Source organism: Pteropus alecto, unplaced genomic scaffold, assembly GCF_000325575.1.
Source record: "Pteropus alecto unplaced genomic scaffold, ASM32557v1 scaffold24, whole genome shotgun sequence".
In the NCBI taxonomy this organism is placed as follows: Eukaryota; Metazoa; Chordata; class Mammalia; order Chiroptera; family Pteropodidae; genus Pteropus; species Pteropus alecto.
The window spans coordinates 12,093,975-12,119,497 of NW_006439192.1; the positions used below are offsets into that span (position 1 = coordinate 12,093,975).

The 25,523-nt window shown below is 38.0% G+C and overlaps 1 protein-coding gene across 1 annotated transcript in view; it reads left to right on the forward strand.

Annotated features, from left to right (window-relative positions):
- TRMT9B (tRNA methyltransferase 9B (putative)) overlaps nucleotides 1–24,969 on the forward strand; it is a 42,424-nt gene extending 17,455 nt beyond the window's left edge. The window contains exons 3-6 of the mRNA XM_006916351.3: nucleotides 9,516–9,714; nucleotides 14,417–14,571; nucleotides 19,942–20,115; nucleotides 23,646–24,969. Of these exons, the coding sequence (XP_006916413.1) occupies nucleotides 14,418–14,571; nucleotides 19,942–20,115; nucleotides 23,646–24,679 (1,362 nt within the window). The 5' untranslated portion in view covers nucleotides 9,516–9,714; nucleotide 14,417 and the 3' untranslated portion in view covers nucleotides 24,680–24,969. The remainder of the gene's footprint in view (nucleotides 1–9,515; nucleotides 9,715–14,416; nucleotides 14,572–19,941; nucleotides 20,116–23,645) is intronic.
- The last annotated feature ends 554 nt before the right edge of the window (nucleotides 24,970–25,523 follow it).

Here is a 25,523-nt window from a genome sequence, read left to right on the forward strand (position 1 = left end):
ACTGAATGACTATCTTATGGATAACATGCTCTAATGTGCAAGAAAAATACTGGAGAAGCTCCCGCTGAAAAAATTATTAAACAAGAAAATGGGGGAAGAAAAGCAGAGAACGGACATCACTAATAATTTTAGAAAGAGAATTTTGCAAAGTTCAGCTATTTATTTCCCCCTCAGTATGTTTGCATGTGGTTATAACTTTTACATATTGCAAGCATATTTTCATAACCAAAATTTTTTTTTTGTTTTATTTTTTAATTGAATATTTTCTCTTCATCTATCCAATGAAGATGATGAGGCACCTGCTATATTCCAGGCTGTGTTCAAAGTCCCGGATGTACAAAGTCCCAAATGAATCAAAAACACCCGATTTCATAGTACTTACAAATTATTTGGGGGAGACAGACAATAAACAACTATAGCAGGATATTGACATCGATGGAATTCTTTCTTGTTTTCATTTTTTTTGCACAGTAGTGCAAAAATATGGTAGTAATAGTGTCCAATCATGTAAATGGAAACCACACTAGTTATATTGACAAAAGGAATGTATAAGGGGCTGGCCGAACACGTATCATGGGACTGAAAGTTCAAAGAGGAAACAAATGAGACAGGACAGCGAAAGCAACTGCAATCGCTGCCCTGTGTTGGAGGGAAAAAAAGAAGAGGGCGTGCTTATCAGAACATAGCGGCTTGGAGGAGTGGTCCAGATCTGGGACCCAGACCCTGAGAACTCAGAGGGATGTATGGAGTTGGAACCCAGGCCTCTGAGAAGGAGGGACGCTGGCTAGAGTGGATAGTTGAGAGCTCAGACAAGGGGCTCTGAGGAGTTGCGGGTGGTTGGCCGATGTAGTTATCTTGTAGGGATGTACAAAAGAGCTGGTTCTGGTAGAATGGAGAAAACCTAGGAACAAACCAGCTGCTGCTAGAACGAACGCTGCTGCCAGGGTGAAGGACTGTTGCCGGGCTACTGGCAGGAACAGGAAGCAGCCAGAAAGGGGCCGGTCCCTTCTCCCTCCTCTGGCCTTCCCGCCTCCCTTTGGTGTGCCCTGTCTGCAGAGTTCCCTGTCAAAGAAGAAATGTTGTTTGCAGAGCCTTCACCTCCACAGCACAAAGCAGCATAGAGAACGGAGTGGAGGGATCATAACTTAATAGGCACAGTCTCAAAGATGTTAGGCGGAAATTGCTCATGTTCTGAAACTACTTGCTAGAATACCCCACAGGACTTACAGAAGAGGCTGAAATCTGTTGTTGGTTTTTTTTTTTAATTGTATTAAAATATACATAACATAAAATGTATCATTTTAACCATTTTTAAGTGTATAGTTCAGTGGCATTAAGTACATTCACATTGTTTGCAACCTATCTCCAGAATTCTTATCATCTTCCTAAGCTGAAACTCTGTACCCATTAAACACTAGCTCCCCATTCCCCACTCCTGCCCCCAGCCCCTGGCAAGCACCATTCTACTCTGTTTCTATTAATTTGACTATGCTAGGAACCTTATATAAGTGGGTCATACAATATTTGTCATTTTGCGTCAGGCTTTGATTTTATACTGGACAGGAGATATTAGTTTCAGGAGTAAGAGTGTTTATGAATAAAGTGATCTAGAGGTCACTTATTATCTGAAAGTTATTGAAAAATCTGTGGCCTGTCCAAATTTCATTCAAGGGCAGGGAAAGAATGAGCACTGCAGGATAGGTTTTCAGAGACATCAAGTCACCTACTAATCCTGCTTTTTTGACATGGAAGTTTTGCAAGTACAGTCTTTAAGTGGTGGGAAGGTTGTAGGCAAAATGAAGAAGAATGATGGGGTCTGCAGTACTGCAGTCAAAGTAATGATTTGGGGTTCGTGTGAAGTGAACAAAGTGTTTTGCTCCTTTCTTAAATACAAGGGGACATGAAACAGGACAACGATGGTAAAGCTTTTTTTTTTTTTTTTTAAGTTACTCTCTTGACTGCTCCATCTGCTGGGTTCAGCCTTGTGGTCCCTGGGTTGACAGATGTTTTATGATTAGCATGACAGGGGGAGGTTGTGGAATCAGAAGAAAGCCAACAAATAAAGACATCATTTTTGAAGAACTTTGCCATAAAAGGAAGCAGGGAAATTATGGCTTAAACTGGACGGTAATCCATGGTCATGCTTGGGAGGATTTTAGTTTATTTATTTTAATTTTTTTAAGTTTAGATGTTGAAGGGTTTTTTGGTTTGTTTGTTTTGTTTTGTTTTGTTTGCTAATGAGAAAGTTCCAATAGCGAGGGGGAAATTGATGATTGAGAAGAAAGGAGAGAGAGTTGTAGGAAGGAAGCTGTTGAGCTGTCAAAAGAGCATAGGATTCAGCATTTCCTCCAACCTGACACTTACTCACCACCGCCAGACTTTTTCAGTTCTACATGATCCAAGGTTCCTGATGGTAGCAACAGAAACTGACTCTGGTGACCTGTAGACTGACTAGGAATTTATTGAAAGGACGTGGAGGGCATAGAAAGCCAGAGAACCAGATTCGGAAAATAAGCATAGCTCTAAAATGCCAAAACCCTAGGGTACAACAGTCAGTCTGACCAGGACACCCTGGCACTGATGAAGAGTCCTGCTGCCACACCAGGTATTACTGCCATAGTTCCCTCTTAGGTGTGAAATCCAGTAGCCACTACTGGGCATGAAGTAGGCCATCTTGCCATAGCTTAGCTGATCTTTGGCCAACCAATGTATGGCATCTCTGTTCTGGTCAGGCCACCACTGAGCTCAGAATTTGATGTGCCAGATGGACAGGCTCCTAAAACCCTCTCCATTTCGTCAGATTGGGGCAGTGAATCCAGACCCTGTGGTAAGTGTGCCCATATTGATAAACTTGGTATAATCTAAAATTATATTTCTCTCTCTTTGGCAAGCTTCCCGAGAGTCCATTCCTATAGACATTTATTCCTGATCTTTGCCTTCTAAATTCAACTGTAATTCCTCTGTTGGGGAAATTGTGGGGCCTACAAGAAAGTAATGATTGTCCTTATCAGGCAAGGGTGGAGATGCTACCTCCATAAATTCTGTCTATTCTCAGGGCCCCCTTTTATCCTGATTGCCTGGCTAAGACAGAACTGCCGTTGCCAGGGGCTGATCACTGCCAGATACCATCATAGTTCCTTTGTCACTGACTTGCTTTGGATTCAGAGTCTAGGATGACAGTTCCTGATTGACCGAATCTAGATCACAGGACCAAGACATCTGTACTAGTTTCCCAAGGCTGCTGTAACAAAGAACCATAACTGTGGTGGCTTAAAACAACAGATATTTATTTTCTCACAGTTCTGGAGGCCAGATGTCCTAAATCAAGCTGTCAGCAGGGCCACATTCCCATTGGAGGCTCTAGGGGAGGATCCTTCATTGCCTCTTAAAGCTTCTGGTGGCCCTAAGCATTTTGTGGCAGCCTCGCTTCAATCTCTGCCTCTGTCTTCAATGACCTTCTCTTTGTCTTTGCCTCTTCTGTCTTAAAAGGACACTTACTGGATTTAGAGCCCACCTGGATAATCCAGGAAAATCTCGAGATTTTTAACTTAATTACATCTGCAGAAGACTTTTTCCAAACAATTATACTTTCACAGTTTCCGAAGGTTAAGATACAGACATATCTTTTTTTGGGGGGGGAGGACGGGGGGGAGGCACCATTTAACCCATTATACCATTTGTTATAGGCCAAACAGTATTGCCCCCAAATTCATATGTTGAAGTCTTAAATCTCAGTACTTCTGAATGTGAATGCATTTAGTGATAGAGTCTTTAAAGGGCTAATTGGGTTAAAATGAGATATTGGATAAGGGTGACCCCTAATCCAATATGGCTAGTGTCCTTATAAGAAGAGAGAATTTGGACATAGACACGTAGAAGGAACACGGCGTAAAGATACAAGGAGAAGACAACTATAAGCTAAAGAGAGGCCTAGAATAGAGCCTTCTCTCATGGCCCTGAAAAGGAACCAACCCCACCAACCTGATCTCAGACTTCTGGCCTCTAGAACTGGGAGAAAACAAATTTCTGTTGTTTAAACCCTCCAATCTGTGGTACCATGTCATGGCAGCCTGAGCAAACTAATACACCATCCCACCAGAGGACAGGAGGCAGGAAAATCTCCCTGCTTCTGTGTCTGTGGTGAGAGGTGAGGCCCTGCATTTCACCCTTACTTCACATTGTGCGGTCGTTCTTAATAAAAATACAGCTAGATGTGAGGCCGCCAAAACACACCAGACAAAAGCCACCACAGTGCTGTGACTGATATGTAACTATATAATACATGGAGGCACGAGGGCGCACAGGTGATGTATCCCAGCTGGGGGACAGAAATGGATAGAGAATATGACCCAAGCTGAACCTTCAAAGATAATTGTGTCTGTCAGATGGTCTGGAGGAAAGCCCAGGAAGAGGAAACAAATGAGCAAAAACATGAAGATGTTAAGTATCTCAAGCATTCAGAAAATCGCAAGTTATGAAGGCAAAGCAGTGGCACTAGATAAGTAGCTTGTGCCTGAATGGAAACCAGTTAAGTCACTCGGCTGACTCCTTTTTCCTTTATCACAGTAAGAGTTTCTCAATGAAAGAAGCAATTGATTTACATTCTAGTGCAAAATCCTTATCTCATTGTAAAAAGCCGTTGGCTGACTGGCTACATCATAAAGGAAAATGCTAGAGGGTGGGCTGGGGTCAGCTCATGAAAGGGCTTTGAGTGACATGCTAAGGCATTAAGACTTTCTTTAGTTTGAGGATGGGGAGAGAGACATTACCACGATGATGCTATAGAGGATAAATTTCAGGGCACAGAGATGTGAAGGCAGAGGAAGTGATGTGTTTGGAAACCATCGTATTGATCTGGTCTCCCAATCTGTTCTTTATTCCAATGTTGGTTTGCGACAGCGTTTTCATCAATATGTAGTAGAATGAGAAAATTAAAGAAGGTTTAGTCAGTTTTTCATACAGATAATTTTATTCAACTCTAAAGGACTTCTTTAGTTCAAAATTATGACCTCCCGACTTTTGTGGGCATAAATGGTCCATTAATCTATGCAATAATGGTGACAATAAATAATAGGGTGTGTGTGTGTGTGTGTGTGTGTGTGTGTGTGTGTGTGTGTGTGTGTGTGTGTGTGTGTGTGTGTGTGTGTGCGTGTGTGCGTGTGTGTGGCCTATCGTTCAAGTAAAGAATCAGCTGATCCCTCTGGTTCTCCAGATGTCTCTTTGAAATTTTCTGGGTCTGAAATCCATAAGAGTGGAAACTCCTAGATTACGGGGTGCAGACCTAAACTCAGGGTTGAGGCAGTGGGAAAAGAGATGGAGAGATACATCAGAGGAGTGAGACGGAGGTGGAATCTGTCAGATAAGATAACTGACAGTCCAGATTTTACTATAATTTGTATGCACATGGACTCTATTCCTGAACCTCAAATATACAATCAGATTTTTTTTCAGCAACAACTCCATGAGTGCCTCTTATTTGTCAATTATATTATAAACCTATTTTATGAAATACTCTTCTTATAATTCATCCTCACATTTCTCCCCATAATTTCATTCTTCGAAAATCATCACATGATCGATAGTTTTATAGTTGACTACCATGGTGTTCATGTCTAAGCTCCTTCTTGAACAATCATTTGACAGTGCATGACTGGGATTCCTCATCACCCGACTGGCCGAAACTTCCCTCCCTAAGAGGAAGGCGGATAGGTAATATTCCGCTTCCCCACTGGTGCTGCCTTTTGTAGTATCGGTACAATCTTCTTCCAGCTGCTGTGCTGAGGATCCTATTACCTTTATCTTAACACAGACTGAGAGATGGTTTGGTCAAATGACACCAACAGCAAATGCCTGAGGAAAGCGGGGGGTTAAATTTTCATTTTTCTGAACTCTCATTTTTGATTTCCTTGTTCTTTTCTTGCCCACTCTAATATACGAAATCAAAATGAATTGTAGTCTAGTTACAATGCATATGGCTGAGCCCTTGCCTGTGGAGGAACCACCTATGATAACAGATCTCATTGTCAATATTGTGCTGCCAGTTCTTTACTATTGTACTCTCCTCCTGTGAGCACCTGCCCCTGCTGTGCACGTGTGCACACACAGTCCGCACCCAGATGGCATCACCATCATTTCCTTTATTTAGACATTGGAAATAATAGCTAACTCCTAAATGAAGCCAGTTTAGACACGTGATCTTTGAAATTTTGAAAAACAAATATTTGGGGGAAATATTTGATTCTCTTCCCCTAAGAAAAACTCCCCTCATTTTGTCCTCTCTCTTTCAACATATGTTTACTCCAGGATCACCTGTTGGTCCCTGCTGGGCCTCTAGAGAGGGTCCTATTCTCCCAGCACTACATATTTTATTGTTTTGAATCCCTGAGTTTCTTCTACTCATAGGATTTCAATCAGAAATGCCTTTTCCTACCATTTCTCCCATAGTCTCTCTTGTACATCAAGGAGTTCTGTGTAGCATAGGGAATATTCATTAAAACAGCACCTTGTTTCAGTTGCCTCATTCGTTTGAGGGAGTAGTACAGTGTCTCTCCAAATTACAAAAGCGAGTATTGCTTGCTATCTCTATTTTTCTATCAATAAATCATATGCTTGCTACCTCCTCTTGTCATTCAGCTATTATTCTGCATTACTTTATCAGTCTGTAGCTTCTTGAGAGTGGGAACCACCCACCTTTTGTTCTTCTCATAGCTATCAGTGCAACTGTTGCCTAGTAGGTGCTCAGTCCATACTTCTCGAGTTAAATTTAATTATGGTAGAGCTCCAATAGCAGTGGCTAACCTCTCCACTAAAACTAATGTATGGGGGTTAAATATTGGTGACCTTTGACATTCTAACCCCATTCCTTTCCTAACTCTGCACGATCTCTTTCGATTTAATGCACTCCCATGGCCCTAACTGCCACGTCCTAGGATAATGATGATTTTTTAAATGATCTCTAGTCCAGCTTGTTCTCCTGGCTTACTATCTATCTTACTTTGTTGTCCTTCAGATACATAAAAACAATATATTCAAGCCCAAATCCTCCCTTTGATGTGGCCCTTGTGATGGTAAATCATAGCACCTTCTAAAGAGGCATCTTCTTAATTCTTCTGTTTTTTCCTTCACGTATTTAAACAATAGACATTTATTGAGCACTGTGTAAACTGCAATGCCAAGTAAAGACTCAGTGGTCATAAGATGCATCGTCCTTCTCTGGAAAATGCTCCAATCAATCATAGAACATAAGGGACGTATACAAACGGCCCCTGCCATTATATAAAGTATATGTTTCTAATTGGTCGGGTATTTCAAAATCAGTTACCAACATTTAGTCCTTCTGATATCCTATTTTCTGCAGAGACATAAATCTTAAGTAAGTAAAATTCTTTGACATATTCACATTCATTCCAAAGGCAGGGTTTATCAAAATTTACATGTAGTCATTCCCCAAGTTTCCTTTTGTCCTTCATTCTCTCTATCACTTTATTTTAGAATGCTGGTATATCTTACTGTATCAGCCTTATTACCGCTTCCTCTTCACGTGCTCTTTGCCTTCGCTCTTCATCAGTCATCCATTTCTATTTGATCCTTTCTTCTTAATATCTCTTTTATTTGTCCTTACATGCATAATGTCATGCTTTATCTAAAGTGTTTAACAGATTCTTTCTATGTCTTCGTTGTGAACCTGGCTAGGCAATACTAGCCCACACTATTGCTAGAGATTTTTAAAACCAAGATCGAATTTTGGCATTTCTGTTGTTGAAATAATTCAATGGTTCCCCATTGTGTTCTAGATAAAATCCAAACTTCTTAGAATGCTAAACTAGGCCCTGTGTGGTCTTACTCCTGCATACTCTTCCAAGGCTGTCATAGCACCACTGTCTTCCCTTCCTTCTTTGCTCCTCACCAACTGTTTAGTTAAGACTGTGAATTCTGGACTCTGACTTTCTGGGTTCGAATCCTGGCTCTGCCACTTACTAGCTATGTAACCTTGGAAAGTAACTTATGTTCTCTGTACCTGAATTTTCTTATCTGTAAAATGGGAGACACAGTAGTATCTCTTTCATGTATTAATTTGGTAGACCCAATGAGATAATATATATTAAATGCTTATAATGGCCTAGATGATAATAAATAATATGTGTGTTGCTATTATTGTTGTTAATTTACTCAAAGCAGTTGTAATCGATCTCATTTCTTCTTTTTTGCATATTTCTCACATTCTCTCGCTTTACCTGACTTACTTCTACTGTCTTCTGAGCTCTGGCTTGGATATCAGCCTCTCAGAGGAGCTAATTAATTTAGGCACTAATGCCTGAAGAAAAGGCACATAGACAGCCAAACGGGCTGGTGACAGTTCAGGCCACTGCAGGGTGACTGCAGATGGAGAGCCTTTTGTTTCCGGACTAGGGGCTCAGCAAACAAACATATCATCTTTGTGATTAAGGCAGGCTCTAAAAGTGCATGACAAAAGGTGAGATCCTTTAACTAATAGCTCCTTCAAGACCCTTCTTAATTATTATTCTTAAAATGTCAAACTGTGGCTCTCAGTGGTGCGGATCATATACTTAGCTGCATATGATTGAGAGATGACCGGGATTAAAATGAATATGTATATTCCAGAATACAGAGCGAAGTTTTCCAAAGCACACCCAGATCAGTGGTCCTTAAATAGAGACTCCGGTTGGAGTGGGATGGGGAGCAGGGACAAGCTGGGGGAAGCCACATGCACCCCAGCCCGACATTCTAAAATCATGCATGTAATAAAAGGTACAGTTTTTGACAGTGAGGTGTCCACATCAAGGATGCGAAGACTAGGGGAAATGGCTGAGCACTGTGATCAGAGTAAGGTCCATTTGCCTCATTTACAGCTGATGAATCAGGCCCGGGGTATTACAGAATGGGCTTTTTGTATCACATCAGGCATCTCATCAGACTTTATTATATACCCCATGATCTCTGCATTACAAAGTACTTTTCGGTATACGAAGTCCTTTTTTTTTTTTTTAAGTAACTAAGAGCCTTTGAATGGGTCAGCATGACAGACCCGCTCTATTTTGAAAAACGAAAATAATAATAATAAATATGAAAAATGAAGACAAACCAGGAGTACATGTCAGAGTGACATAGAAGTACCTGATAATATGAACAAATATTGAGCACTTACATTGTACTGGAATGGTTTAGTACAATTCAGTAATCTTGTCTTAAATAGTGCATTTAATTAAGCCATTGAATTCAGAGTTGACTTTCAATGCTTGCGATTTTTTCAGGAACAAGATGAAATCATTCAACTTAATTTTGAGAGAAAGTACTGTCTATTTTACAAAAAGCTTAGGAATTAATTCAGAAACTGCTCTTTTATTACTGACAACTCTGCATATTAACAGTTCTTTCTAATTCCTTTTCTTCAGTGTAATTTATGGATAGGTCAAGAGGTTAACCTGGGCTGTAGCTGGTTCACTATTTTTATTATGTAAAATGACATTTAGTATTTGTTTTTCTTTTCCTAATAGGGCCTGCATTCCCTTCAAGGACTCATACTATGTGATTCGTCATGTGAAAGACCTCGCTATTTGATTTCGCTCTTGCTACTTTTCGTTTATATTATCTGTTGAGAAAAGCATGAGCAACAGCTGTCACTCTCTGAGGGTAGAAACTGCCACGATTCACAAAGACAAGAAATAGCTTTCCTGTAATCACAAGATGACTAAGGTTAGTCGTTTTCAGCTATTACTGCAATTTAAATAATATGAGGTTTTTAGGCACTGCTTTTTTAGTAAACCTAATTAGTCCCAAGTCCTATAATTTTAAATTTATGACAGTGTGATATAAAGTAAGTTGGAGTTTATTTTTGCACTAGGTAGAAAAAGAATTTGAAAATAGTTGTACAGAAATTAAAAATTACAAGAATATTTAGTATTTAGTATTTTTCCAGAGATCAAAATGCCTTTCTGGGATTTAAAAAACATTGTTAAATGATAGTTTTTATCATACAAAAGTTTGCAGTATAGTTTGTACTCGAAAGTAATACGTAGATGTCAAGTTTGAAGAATTATACAGTAAAAGCTAAAAGAACCTATGTATTTTATAATTAAGTAAAGTTTTTGAACTGTCCTGACTAACTTATATTTTCACTATAGAATTATAGTTTAAGTATGTCTTTAAAATTTAAATGCTCTCTTTTTTAATATTGTGTCTTCTGTGGCATTTATAATAGGAGATCAATTTACAATATTTATATTTGTTTTTAGTTATAAAAATGTGACTGTTACAGGCCTAGGGTATATCCCTAAAATGTTTCCTGCTAGGGCAGGAAATCACGAAATACAGAACTGGGAAGGCTCTGCGTTCGTCCTGCTTTCCTGTGAGGGCCTGTCGGCTCCCAGCAGGGCGTTCATGATTTATGACTGAAGACTGGACGATCAGTTGTCTGGAGTAAAGTACAGTTGTTCTGTTATAATATACTCACATGAAAGAGGAAAACGTTAATATATATAAAGAAAAAATAGGATGAACTCACATAGTAACAAGTTATCAGATTCTAATAGAATACGATTGATAATTTTTACTTGGTCATTATGTAGGTATTCAACATATCTTATGATGAGCTGTTTATTCTCCTTTTTTGGCTTAAAACACCCATGCTGTCTGTCCATCAGGGCTGTCACTCAGGGACTAGGCTGATGCTTTCATGCTTTCAGAGGTACTTGGTAAGGCACACACTGGCTTGTAAAGCTTCTGCCCAGGTGTGATCCACATCTTTTCTGATTGCTTTTAATGGATGAAGCAAGTCACATGGCTTTGCCTGAATCAAGTTGGATGGAGAAGTGTTATGCTAATCACATGCCCAGAACAGGAAAACCTAACATCTGTGAATTCTTACTGCCGACTCAGTTGCTAGAAGTAGGAATTACTGATGTATTTCTCTATGTTCCTCTCTCCATGGGAAAAACACACCAAGCCACTCACTTCTCCTGTTAGTTTCCTATCACATTCTCTCCTCTCTTCCATTTTCCAAGTAATAAAGGCTAGACATAAAACAAAAACTGAGCACTTGATGTAAGAAGTACTGCTGAATAAGAGAGGGCTATTACAGTGGTAAGGTCAGAAGCCCAATAAGCTTAAGTAAAAAGGGGAATTTATTGACTCTCTGAGTTGGGAAGGATACAGGGTGGCTCACAAAACTGCAAGACCCAGTCTCAGGGACTACAGCCGGACTCTCTACTGCCACTCTTTTCCTTTTCCATGTATCTCTCATCTTTGTCTGCTTTGCCTGACTGCATGTTATTCTACCTAAAGACAGCTGTTATCCATATAGAGGAAAGATGGCCACTGGCGGCCTGACCTTTAGATCTTTCCAACTCTGTGATGCCAGTGCTACACTGAGATATCTTGAGGAAGGACTCTGATTGGCTCAGCTTATATCACTTGCCCACCATTGAACCAATGATTGTGTTCAGGGATATGAGATACCATGATTGGCCAGGGAGGGCAAGATACAAATTATCAGAAGAGGGATGGTGAACTTGGTTGGACAAATAAAGACAATAGGTACTCTAGTCTACTTAGAATAGATATACCTAGAGCGATCTTTTAAAATTATAAATCCAATTATATTGCCCCACCCCAGTCACCTACTCACTTGAAACTACTTTCTATGGCACTTAAACTCCAAATTAGTTCTTCACATATTCAGTGCATTACTTTATATGACTTCTCCTTATCTTTCAAATTATTTTCCCTTCCTCATGACTCACCAACAAGGCATCAGCTACGAGGTTCCAGAATTTGACTGTACACACATTAAGAAGCCTGGCTAAACCAAACCGTATTTCCCTAGCTTCTCCTTGAACCCTGTATTCTTATTTTAATACTAGTCTTGCTAGCTTAATCATATTACTGAATTCACAAGGAATTTGCTTATATATATATAAAATTCATATGGAAAATATTTCAGGAAATTTAAATCCGCAGTGTCAAAAATGTCATACTGGATAGCCCCAACTCTACAAATCAATTTTATAGTCATCTGTTTATTCTGGAGTATATAATCTTAACTGTAAAGTACAATAAAAACAAAATGGATTTATATTGTTCACATACTTTAAAATAGCTCTTTGAAGTTACTTGTTTATGGCAGAGGTGAGGCATTTTGGGGAGGACTTAGAGAAAAGGTCTCCAAGGGACCTTGCTGTTCAGATTCTGCAAATTCTGAACTTGTAGTTGGAGACAGATTGAAGGAGACTGAGTTTCTGTTGTTCGTCATTTAACATTTGCAAGTGCAGTAAAGTAAAATTTATTTGTTCTGGGGTTCTCAAGATCGTATTGCCTGATTGATTCCTTGAAGGGAAAAATTTAAACAGACTTAAGTCTACTGAGATTTTGAATTAAAAAGAAAAGCACTCAATGTTTGGGTTTTTCCTGTGTGTAGGCAGTTATAGCCAGCCATATGTTTACTTTGTAAATTCTAGTTGAGGGTGCAATATAAGCTGTTTCAATTTGGGTGGAAATTTTGTCAGACCTCGCAAATGAGATTTGTACTCTGTTAGGAGTTTGACAGATTTTTTTGCTGGGACTGTGGGCAGGTCCATGGTAATTAAGGATAATCTACTGCTAATTTGTTTTAAGAGTAAATCCTGAAAAGCCCTTCCTTGCAGTAGAAGGAATGACGAAATTAGAATACAGTACCCCCTATATCCCTCAGTGGATGCCTGAAACCATGGATAATACCGAACCTTATATGTACTATGTTTTTTCCTATAAGTATATACTTATGATAAAGTTTAACATAAATTTGGCACAGTAAGAGATGAACAACAATAATAAATAATAAAAAATAAAACAATTATAACAATATACTGTAATAAAGGTTATGTGAATATGGTCTCTCTTCCCACCCCCAGAATACCTTATTGTACTGTACTCACCCTTCTTCTTGAAATGATGTCAGATGATACAGTGCCTTCATGATGAGATGAAATGAGGTGAATATGCTGGACAAAGGAATGATTCACGTCCCAGGCAGGACGGAGAGGAACGATGACAGATTTCATCACGATACTCAGAACGACACACGATTTAAAACTTATGAATTGTTTATTTCTGGAATTTTCTATTCAATATTTTTGGACTGTGGTTGACCAGGAGTAACTTAAACTTCAGAAAGCAAAACTGCAGGTTTGGGGGAACTCCTGTATCATTACTTGATGGTAATCGTAGTAATAATTTTGTTAAGCAAGAGTCATCAATAGATTGAATGCTAAAATTGGTTCGTGAAAGGAGAAACAGGATATTTCCACAGTCTCAAGATGCATGGGATGCAACAGGAGCACAAGGGACAGGACTGAACTAGCTGATATGCACCTGTAGGGCTAAATGGGTTCTTAAATAATTGAACATACTTTTATACAGATTAGTGAAAAGCCACAGTCTGAGCCCCTGGCCTTTTCTCTGCACTACTCCTCCTGACATGCACCAAGAGAATAATGAAATGACTGAGCCCCAAACAGCAGGGACCTCTAAGGTCTAAGACCGGCTGTTATACCTCTCCCACTCTTTACTGATTGCCCTCATCCTGCATGGAAGGTCAGAGAAGGCTTTCTGGAGTAGGTGATGACTGTGACAAGAATGAACAGATGTTAGCCAGGAAAAGCACAGCATCTGTGCAGGACCATGGATGAGAGAGAATGTGTTGCGCCTGAGAATCCATGAATCGTTGAGTATTACAGACTCATGAGATGCTGGGGAAGGATGGTGAGTAATGGCTTCAAGAGGAAGGTCGAGGCCAGACCAGAACGAGATTTAAATCCCTCCTACGATGCCTGAACTTGATCAGACAAGCTATAAAATGCCTTTGAAGAAATCTAAGATGGGAAGCAATACAATATGATTTGTTTTAGAAAAGTAGTTGTGGCATAATTGAAGGAGTTTAAGGGCCAACGAAATAACACCTGTTTACAGACTGTTGAAGTAATTCAGGCAAGAAACAAGCAGCTTTTCTAAAATAGAATCAGTAAGCATATAGAGAAATGGTTGGAATCCAGAGACAATAAAAAGGTAGAATCAATAGAGCTTCATGACTGGATTGGAGTGGTGAGCTACATATTATAAATTTTTAAAATCTGTTTAGCATTAGATAGAACAATTTTATCCACAGTGAACCATTGGTAAGACATTTGTATATGCTTCCAAAATTAAGAATTGATCCTGCACAAGAACTGACAATGACTTGCTCATTCCCAAACCATTATTTTCTGAAGAGAAGGTTTTATTCTTTGCAGCTTCTAAGTAAGTGTAAGATCAGCACAACCTTTGGCAGTTGTAGGTTCCCAATTTCAGGGAATCTGCATCTTTCTTCAGCCATTGCCAGTGCTTCCTCTGACCTGCATTTCTTAGGGTGGCCCTGTTTTCCCAGGATGGATCATGAAGCTGCCCAGCTGGAGAAGCAGCATGTACATGATGTGTATGAGAGCACAGCACCTTACTTCAGCGACCTGCAGAGCAAAGCTTGGCCTCGCGTCCGCCAATTCCTCCAGGAGCAGAAGCCAGGAAGCCTCATTGCTGACATAGGTAACCATGGGATGTGCCAAATAGCCTGAAATGTATTCCATCGTGCCTCTCCTTTTCAAATTCATTTTACATTTTTATTCTAACCAGAAGTCTGAAATTGTATCTTTGGCATCCCAGTATCTAGCCTATTCACTTTATAGTAGAAATTCATATGATCAAGTCAGAAAGTAGAGGACTTCCACAAATCTACATTTAGACAGAAACTAGATTTATTTCTTAAAATTTTAAAATAGATCTTTTCAGAGCTTTTGCAACAAAAGAGACCTGACATTGATTGACTAAATCGGGATTGAAATGACCACTTACGAATTTGACCGTTTTAAATTTAGAGAAGTTTATATTTATAAACACAGTGGTCTGGCGGCTCACTTTGAGTGGCTCTTATAACCCCTATAACCCCTTCTTAATCTAATGGGCCCTTTCCCTTAACTATCCTATAGATGTTTCACTATTAGAGCATATCTTTAATTAGATCATGTTTTCTTAATCACTGATTTGCCTGGAAGACTTTGGCTCAGATTGTTTCTGAATGGAGAAATGATAAACCATAGCCCAGTAGATCTAAAACTAAGGTCTAAGATGTGCTAAGATTCCCACTTGAGGCTTGCCCACCTAAAACTGCTTTCTAGCAATTGCATTTGGATTGTACCCGTGAGAGTCCTAAGTTTGTAGTTACAAACTCTGTCTAATTTGACATTCTTTCCAAATACTGGTAAGAGAAACAGACATGTGCCCAGGGCTTTCGGCTTGTTAAAGATGATGCGAGCAGTGTGTAATTTAAAGAAAGGGTACGTGTCATGTTGAAATGGAGAGTCTTTGAAAATATCTCTATCATGTCAGTTTTTAAAAAATAAATCTGATTTCAGAAGATACAATGGGTTGGGAGCTTTTCCTACTCATAATCTAAGTAAAGTACCAGAATCTTAAAGTCACTTGGTAGGAAAAGGAACTATTCAACAGGTGGCTTTAGGACAACAGTGTATATGTATATATATATGCTACTTTCTCATAACTTACATCAAAAATTCCAAATGAAGTTGGGGGAGAGGACGGGGAGGTAGACGGGGAAAAAATTTAAATCATTTCTTCAATTTAATTAATTAATTAATTAATTTGAAAAAAATTCCAAATGAAGCCGCGATTTAAGTTTAAGGAAATGAAATCATTGAAGAACTAGATGACAACTAGATTACTTTAAAATAATAAAATAAAGAATAAAAGAATAATTAAAAAGATAGAATAAAAGAATAAAAAATATTCTCAGAGGTAAAGAGTTTTCTATGTATGATACCAAAAAAGTGAGATATCATAAAATAAAATACAGTTGATTGTCATTATTTATGATACTTATCTTCTACAAAGTTGCCATGGACACTGAATTAGTGAATACTGTGTCATTGCCCCTAAGGGAAATATAGGATTAGGTTCATATGAGGCTCTGGTCACATATTTATTAACTGGCCAGTACCTAACTTTATTTGCTTCATATATGTTTCTGTTTAAAGACACCTTATTTACTATATATTGTTGATTCATTAACACTGAACTCACAGGAAACAACTCTGAACAAAGTGTATTTAACACATATATCTTGTCCGTAACGCCCATCACAGCTCTCCTGCGCTTCAGAACCCTAGCTAGACAGCACTCTGGCATGATGCTGAATTTTAAACAGTGAAATCACCAAGAGTACAGAAATGCACAAAATGTGCATGGTGCAGAATACAAAATAGAGGGGAATGTAAGCATTCAGACACTTTCTGTTCTCTCTCTTCAGTACTGCGAAAGGTTATCATTTAATGAGATTTTGTAAAGGAGCCTGATTGCTGTGTGCTGGAGCTTGCTGCACTATCAAACATGTTCTGATTTAGTTCTTTCACATTTATGACAATATTCTTGATCTCCCCATCAGAATGAAAATCCTCTCTTCTGTAACATCTCAGTGTATGCACTTAGAAAAATGGATAATTGCATCATATTTGGGATTTCCATTACTACCCTTAAAAATAGATCCCATTAGAAATGAATATGGGATAAGTCGAGGGTGCCAGGGGCACTGGAAATGTTTCAGGAGATGCTGAGATTTGAAAAGACCTCAGTTTCCACATTATTATTAGACGCTCTCTGAACACTCCCTTCCAGCCCTAATCACCTCTAAACCTGTTTTTATTAGTATTTTTGAAGTAATTTTCCTTTTCATTTCTCTAAATGTATCCCCTGAGCCAATAATAAAGTAGAGGATTTACAATATTGTTTTTCTTAAAATACAACTATCATCTTTGTAATATTCAGGATTTCAATTTTAAAACACATTGTCAATTATATTTTCCCCATGATTGCCCTTAAATATTGAATACTTTTTCTCATAAGCATTCTTGGGAATGGTGGTCATGAGATCTAACGTATTTCTAAGACCCCAATCATTTACATTGAAATAATAGCATTAGAAATCTTATTTTTTATTCACATGCTCTCCACTGGCATCTCTCAGCTGGCATCAGTGAACCTTATGTAATTAGTGTCTCATATAATTTTGTGCCTCCTATCATTGCGAATAGCACCTTTTAAGGAGGAGTTATTAAAAAGTGTTGATGTATTTCAGGAGCAGCAAACTATCATCTTTGAATAGCAGATCTTAGAAAAATATCAAAAAAAAAAAAAAAAGTCAGGCAGAAAAATCTACAGGTGACTCCAAAAGGTACAAATATCAGCTCTGTTGATATCTTTAAATGTTTCTGGGAAGGAATTAGATGATATGTCTGGCTAGAATACAATTTTAGGTACTAGATCGTAGAAGCCTTTGTTTCAGGATGGTTATTTATTCACGTTGCTGTTTCCTTCATTGTAATATGAGTGAGATCCGATTGATCTAAATCATTAGGCTATGTAAATGTTGAATTACTTGAGTCTCTGCCACCAGAAAGTGAATGTCAAAAATGGTCTATTTAACACATGAAATAAAATGAAGGGGTACTGCGGAAACCATAGAAGGGGGACTTTTCTGAAACTTCTCTGATGGGGGTCAGGGTAATTTGCCATGGGCAAAAAAGTAGGACCACCTTTGCCCTTCCAAATGAGAGATTTAGTGAATCTTACTTGGCTATGGTGGTGTTTCTGTGAATCATAAAATTCTTTTAATTCTGATAATATGTATTTTAGCTACACTAACTATCCCCAGTGTGCCATCATTTTCAGAAATTGAAATCTCCCAGTTGATAACCATGAGCAAGAAGTGTTGGCATTTCTTGTTTATCTTAACATAAAGAAATTATTTTTTGCTTTTCTGTGTCTCTTAATAACGTGAGAGGTAAGCTGCATATCTAATTATACATTTCTTCTGTTTTACTGACAGATTACAAAACAAAACACTCTACTTACTTTTAGAATAGTCAGACAAAAGTTTTATAAAAATTTGTCAGTAGTATATTAAAATAATGTCAATCAACTATTCAGTTCAAGCCAGTAGTTCTCAACATGGAGTTATGTTGCCCCCCTCTCAAGGGATATTTGTCAATGTCTGGAGATGTTTTTTGTCATCACAGCTGAGTGTGTGATGTTTTTCTGACCTGTCACTTCTAACTCATCACTGTCTTCAATTTATTATGTTGTTTACTCGTCCTTTGTACAGAAACCTCAAGTAGGGGTCAAATTCTACATTTTTAATCTAATCTAGAAAGTCTTCATTCTCAGCCCAACCTTTTTAAAGTTGATTGTCCAAAGACTTATAACATAAACCCTTAAAATCTCTTTTGCAAAAATGAATGCTGTTGACCTCCCTAGAATATTGCACATAAGTCACCAACCAATTCCATTGGTTCCTGGGTTCTCTTGAAGCCCTATCCATGATCTGTAGGTTAAGAATTGCTGATGTAACCTATTAAGGGAACTTGCTTTCCTCATAATTTTTAGACTCTCACTTATTTGTACCTTTAGTTCTTAGAATGTCCTCATTTCTGTCATTAAAATCTATTCATTAATTATTAAAGCTTTATCCTTACTGTCTCTATGAAACCTTCCTAATCACCTGTAGCTACAATGGCTACCAGTAGTTCTTACTCTATTGGATTGTAAGCTCCAAGAGAGAAAATACAATTTTACACTTTATTTCCCTCGCACTGCCTTATGACCTGATACACTATGCCTAGTTATCTGTCAAAGATAGGGGAATTTCAAAAATCATGTACTGCTCAATTTTCTTATGTTAGTTTATAAGAATAATTAAAAAGATTTGATTTTAACATCTTTAAACTTTGGCTTCCTGGTCACTCAATAGTCATTGGCCGCTATTTCAGTTCTATCCCTGACTACCAAAAACACCTGTTTCTGTGCAGTACATGAAAATTTTCAAACACTGATTTAGACTAGGAGATAGGATTAACCATTATCAATGGTCATTATCAAGATCACTATTAGTTTCTTAGTAGGGTATATATATCCTCAGTAGTTCATCAGTGCTAGAGTAAATACTTGTTTGAAAGTACTTTAATTGTGTTGTAAGAGGTAACTTAGGCAAATCTAACTGGTTTGCCATCTTTGGGCATTTATACTTTCTGTGGGCTTGTGGCTAAACCTGAAAAGAGGAAGAAAAATTGTGCCCAATAATGCAGTACTTAAACTTCGTATCATAAAGCCATGCTTAGAATTGCTGTTGTTTTAATGCCTTCTGAAATTTAAATATTGTAGCCAAATAAAAGACATTAAAAAAAATGGTCTATTTAAGAAAAAAATAGTGCTTTCTTAGAGTTACATACTGAGTTATGTGAGATCATTTAAAACCTAGCACTGACAGTGGGTTGGATAAGATGCTGAAATCTTTTATTAGTTCAAGTTAAAATCTAAAAGTTTTTAAAAACCTATTTTATTATATAAATTATTTTATTTATAACCATTTAAAAGTTGTTGGCAGTAGTTTGTTTTATATAGTTATTAAGTGGCAAGACTGTCTAGAGAGGTAACATGAGAATAAATGCCATAACATATAGATCTGCACATAATGAAATATGTATGTGAAGATCACTTTAGTAAAGACACTGGACACTGTCCCTGGGACAGTAGAGACCTATCAGTCCTTGCCAGGGGTCAGCTAACATTTTCTGGCTGTGCTAGCATGCTAAGCCCTATGGACATCAGCGCATTAAATAGTCAATAAACATTATTTCTTTTTTTCATTCCCTTTTCCTCTTCTATATGAAATATGTAAGAGCTCTCTGAAGGCTTGTCTTTTGCTTTTGTGTATATCTTCACACCAAAGTGTATTCTGTCTTGGTTAAATAATATAAAGTTATTTTTCTTCCTTGTTATAAGGCAGACTAACTGACAATGTTTCATTCTTTGTCAAGGATAGCATGAAACACAATTTTTCTCTTATAGGTTGTGGGACTGGAAAATATCTTAAAGTGAACAGCCAGGTCTATACCTTGGGCTGTGACTACTGTGGGCCATTGGTTGAGATTGCCCAGAGTAGAGGATGTGAAGTCATGGTGTGTGACAACCTTAATCTCCCCTTCAGGGATCAGGGCTTCGATGCCATCATCTCCATAGGAGGTAAGGCAGTCCAGTAACTCATTCACTTTCTGCTCTAAGAATAATGTTACATGGTTGAGGCAACTCTCACGACCCAACTTTTCTTTTATAGAAAAATCTATATCATTTATTTTATCTAATTAAAAAAAAATATTTCAACTAATTAAATTATTTGACTAATCTCAAATGTACTTATGGTGGTACATATAATCGTTTTAACAAGTTAAACTTTCAAACTGTTATTGTGTTCTTTTTGATGACGCGTTCCAATTTCTTTTACTTATGAGTAAGAAAGTATTAGAGGAGTTTTACTAGTTAAAAATAGTACTTTGTTATATTGAAATGTAGCCAGATCTTCCAATGTGAAGTAGATCTTAATAAGTCACATTTTTTTTTAGGTCACAAGTGTGCTGTTTATTAGCAGAATATTGTAAGGCTAATGTCACCTGAAAGTATCATCCAATTTGCCACTCGCTGGTATGCAAGTCCCTGGGGAAGACAGCCCCACCTGGTCCCAGATTGCATTGTTACTATAATGCCACTCTGCTCTCTAGCTGCCAGAAATTATTCATAAATCTAGGGAACATGTTCCTCATTTCCTCCTAGCTAGTGTGTCCATAAAAATGAAAACAAACATCAAAAATCCATTTATGGAAATTTACACTGGTAAGGCTCATTTTACTCAACACACGTATTCCTGAAACCTAGTATGTTAGTCGTATTTATATATGCTAGAGAAACTTGCTGTTTAAGAGAATCTTAAGACTGGCACATTATTTTGCAAAGCAAAAAAAATCTTTTGCAAAGCAAATTATTTCTTCTAATACACTTTTAAATAGATTAATAAAATTAATCTATTTGAATAAACAAGCTTTTATCAAAGCAAGGTAAACCTATATAAGACTGACTGACCAGATAAAAACAGAGAGTAAAACCATTTGCTTCCTCCTTGAATAGATGAGAAATGGATTTACTCAACTGTATCTTTGCATAGTGAGGGGATGCAGACCGGGATGCCATAACCCTGGAACAAGTTAAGACTGGCAGGAGATGGTTGCCATGGAAACCTGCTCTGTGACAGCCCTACTTAGCAGTTGAAACTGTGAAGTCCATTTTGGCCATCTGCATTAAGAGGAGGGAGAGATCCTTGTTGAACCAAGCAACACTACACAATGCTTTGAATCTTTAATGGAAAGGGAGATTTGGTTTGGTCATTCCACCTAAAGAACTAGAAATCTGAGAGAGGTCAGAGCAGCAGATTCCTTGCTCTCCTTCTATTACATTGGTTTTAGGGTCTGCAAGGCGACCTACATCCGGTGTGGGCTGTTGAGCCACTGTTGTGGGCATGGGATACTTACCAGCTTTCCTGCTTTGGGGAAATGCTCCACGTGTACATGGCTAAATTCTTCTCCACTTGCAGTTTAAGTCTCATACCTGGTCTGCAGAGGAAATGGAGCATACGTGGTTGCCATCTTCTAATTAAAAATGTTCCATAAGTGGAAACCCAGCATGTGCTTTTATGAACTATAACTATAATGTAATGTCATTTGCCACTTAGGTTTCACATTTCGAACTAGATTATGAGAAATTTCATTAGACTGTCGCTCCTATGTCCATATACATTTACTTCCTAATTTAGAATTTTGTATGTTGGCACTTTTGCTTATCTTAACATGAAGAAACATATTTTTTTTGCCTTTCCATGTCTCTTAATAACAATGTGAGGTAAATAGTATATCTGATTATACATTCCTTCTATTATACTGAGAGATTACAAAATGAAATGCTTTTTACTTACTTTTAGAATAGTCTCACAAAAGTCTTATAAAAATTTGTCTTTAGTGGGTGGCTCCATAGAGTAGTGGTTAGCATGTCTGCTTTACATGCCAAAGGTCCTGGGTTTGAGCCCCAGTGGAGCCACGGCCCGTACCCCGGGAACTCCACGGAAGGAGATGCCTCATCTTCAGATATCCAGATCTTAAGGGGAAACAGCAACATCTGTAGGTCAGGGGTGGAAGGAGACGCCTCACCTTCAGATATCCAGATCTTAAGGGGAAATAGCAACATCTATAGGTCAGGGGTGGAAGTGGGGGGAGGGGTGAATTAAAAGAGGGAAAAATGATTTTTTAAAATTTTGTCAGTAGTATATTAAAATAATGTCAATCAACTATTCACTTCATGCCAGTGGTTGTCAACATGGAGTTATGTTGCCCTCACCCTCAGGGGACATTTGTCAATGTCTGGAGACTTTTTGTTGTCATAGCGGAGTGTGTGTGTTTATGCATTATTGTCATTTAGTGGGTGGGCCCCCCACAACAAAGAATTATAACCCAAAATATCGATAGCACTAGGGTTGAGAACCCCTTCTTAATGCTAAACTCATGAATTCTGAATGCTTATAGTGAAACAGTACAAGATACCAGGGTTCGTGTGCAGCTGCTAGGAATGAAACCTTGATTGATAAGAATACAGTGTATCTGCTGGATGATCTTCCTTTGACAGCTTTATCTATATAATAATCTCATTTTAGATAGTTGTTCTACCTCTGTGTCAGGTAAACTATAGGAATTTATTTGCCTAAAACCACTACCAATAGCTGGATTATGGTGAAGGTTACAGAAAACATTTCACTCTCTATCCCTCACAACTCATATATGAGCAGCAGTGTCCACACTTTCGTTGGGACTAATTTCCTGAGACCTGTGGTAGGCCTGTGCGTGGAAAAATAATCTGATGTTTTCTCTTAGCACAGTTCTGTGATTAAACTGCCCTAAGAGCGAATGGAGTAAGACTTTCTATACGTTGTTTGATAAAAAGATGCTTAATAGCCATTAAGATTAGATAAACGCAGAACTGCTTGACTTACCTTAACTTAGCAGGGATTGAAAGGAAAATAATGACCTTTAAGTTGACTTTCTAAAAATCATAAACAACCATTTTATATTATATTGACATTATTTAAAATGATAAGCAATCATTTGGACTTGAGCTTGGCTGGCTTATCTCTGCGTTATCTAAACAGAAAAACCACCTTTAACATTTTTCTATTTGCTCTATTAATTTTATTAACATTGAATAGTGGTATTAATCTTTCAGTGCTTTTAGAAGTACCAGTTATTTATTAAAGCAATGAATTATTTCATAGAATTCTACTAGGGAACACTTACTTAATTCAGTGCTCCCTTGTGAATTTTATTAATTCAAACTAGTCACCCGCTGGTTAACAAAATTCATAGGATTTTGGAAATGGGAGAGATTCTACATGTTATCTATTCTAGGTATCTTGCTTCCTCAGATGAAGGAGCTTAAAATCCATATACGTTAAATAATTTCCCAAGATCAATCGTCTAATAATTATAGGAGATGGAGCTAAAAATTACATCTTTCCTAAATCCAGGCCTGTGCTGTTTCTACCATATCCCCTGCCCTGTGGGAAATAAAGTTTTACTACCTGTCAAAATTACATCACTATTATATGGAAAATATTAGTATATAAATGTGTAGGCTTATGTATGTGCATACACATTGAAGTCTAGTTTCTTCTTTTTCAGTTATACACCATTTTTCTACAAAACAAAGAAGAATCAGAGCAATAAAGGAAATGGCCAGAGTCTTAGTTCCTGGAGGCCAGCTGATGATTTATGTTTGGGCCATGGAACAAAAGAACCGGCATTTTGAGAAGCAAGATGTGCTTGTTCCGTGGAACAGGGCCTTGTGTTCCCGGCTCCTCTCTGAATCCAGCCAGCCTGGGAGAGCGAAGCAGTGTGGACATCCAGAAAGAAGCCATCCCTGCCATCCTCCGTGCTCTGCGTATAGCTGCTCTGTTTGTTTTAAGGAGCGATGTCATTCAAAACGGTCTCACAGCATAGGCTATGAACCTGTTACAGCTGGAACCTGTTGTGCAGGTATTTCTAAGGAAAGTGAGGAAGACAATGGCTTCTATAACACATTAGGAAAGTCTTTTCGTTCCTGGTTTTTCTCCAGATCTTTGGATGAATCAACTCTGAGGAAACAAATGCAAAGAGTGAGACCCTTGAAAAACACTGAGAGTTGGGCCAATAGCACTATATCAATCCAGCCTTCCAGACACTCCAGTTTAGACTTAGGTCACCGAGAGCCGTTTTCAACAAGAGAGCAAAATTTGGATGAGGAAGTGTTTGTGGAAACGTCTCAAAAACATCTGGAGTGGCTGAGAGCACCAGCTACAAGGAAACATTTAGATAGAGACCATCGAGAGGAAATTAGGAGAAACAGTGATGGGAATTTTCTGAATAGCACCAGTACTAATGAGAATTGTGTGGGTGCAGGTAACGTAGAAGAAGGCAACAGTTCTGCTAGTAAAATATTGAGAAGAATTTCTGCAGTTGATTCCACGGATTCCATCCCAAATGACACAATTTCTGTGGAGGAACGACAGCCCAACGTTTTGGATTCTAGAGCCTTTATGCGCTACTATCACGTGTTTCGAGAAGGTGAGCTCTGTGGCCTGCTGAAGGAGAATGTGTCCGAGCTCCACATTCTGAGCTCTGGGAATGATCATGGCAACTGGTGCATTATTGCAGAGAAAAAGGAAAACTGTGGTTGATTGGATCATTTTAGACAACCCCTCCATAGATGAAACCACCTCTTTTCACTGGGTTTGGTATGGTTACCTGAATTGAATTTCAGTATTATTACTTTTTAATCTATTGATGCTGTGATCTGTAGATGCTCTGAATTGATCATCTTTTTAATCTTTAGGTAAGCACAGAGCCTGGCATCTAAAGCATTTGACAAAGGGTATTTGTGATTAAATGTTGATATAAGAGATCTGCAGAAGCAATATAAAGTGAACTTAACACAGTTTGGATTTTTTCCCCTGAAAGATGAAATTATTATAAGAATACATATATATTGTTTTTCAGTATTATATACTGATTTTAAAAGATTCTGTTTTTAAGTATACTTTCTAAAAACAACATTTTTATAAAGTTAAGGGTTAATTTCTATTTCTCAGGTTATAATTTAGATCTGTGTACCAGATACCATGTAACACTGTTCCATTGTACCGATGTCAACTGAATCACGTAGTAAATTATTTTGTTGCCAAGGTCTTGCTTCTTTTAAAGTCTTCAGAAAGGTGAGAGAGGTAGAGAAACAAGAAGTGTTACAAGGACTTTTCTAAATTTAGATAAGCAAACCTGCTTCAAGATAAGGAAATAACAAAGTTATCAATATCATTCTGAAGGTTTTTTTAAGGTACCGTTAGCATGTGGAGAGTAGGCTCTGTGGGTGTTTGAAGTTGTTGCAAGTACCCAGGTAGTATTTTTCTGACCTTATTAGAGGAAGGAATATACAAATAATAAAAACCAAGATTAAGTAATGAGTTTTTATCTAGAATGATGCTTTTCTTATGGACTGAAAGGATATTTAGGAAATGAGAATCCGTT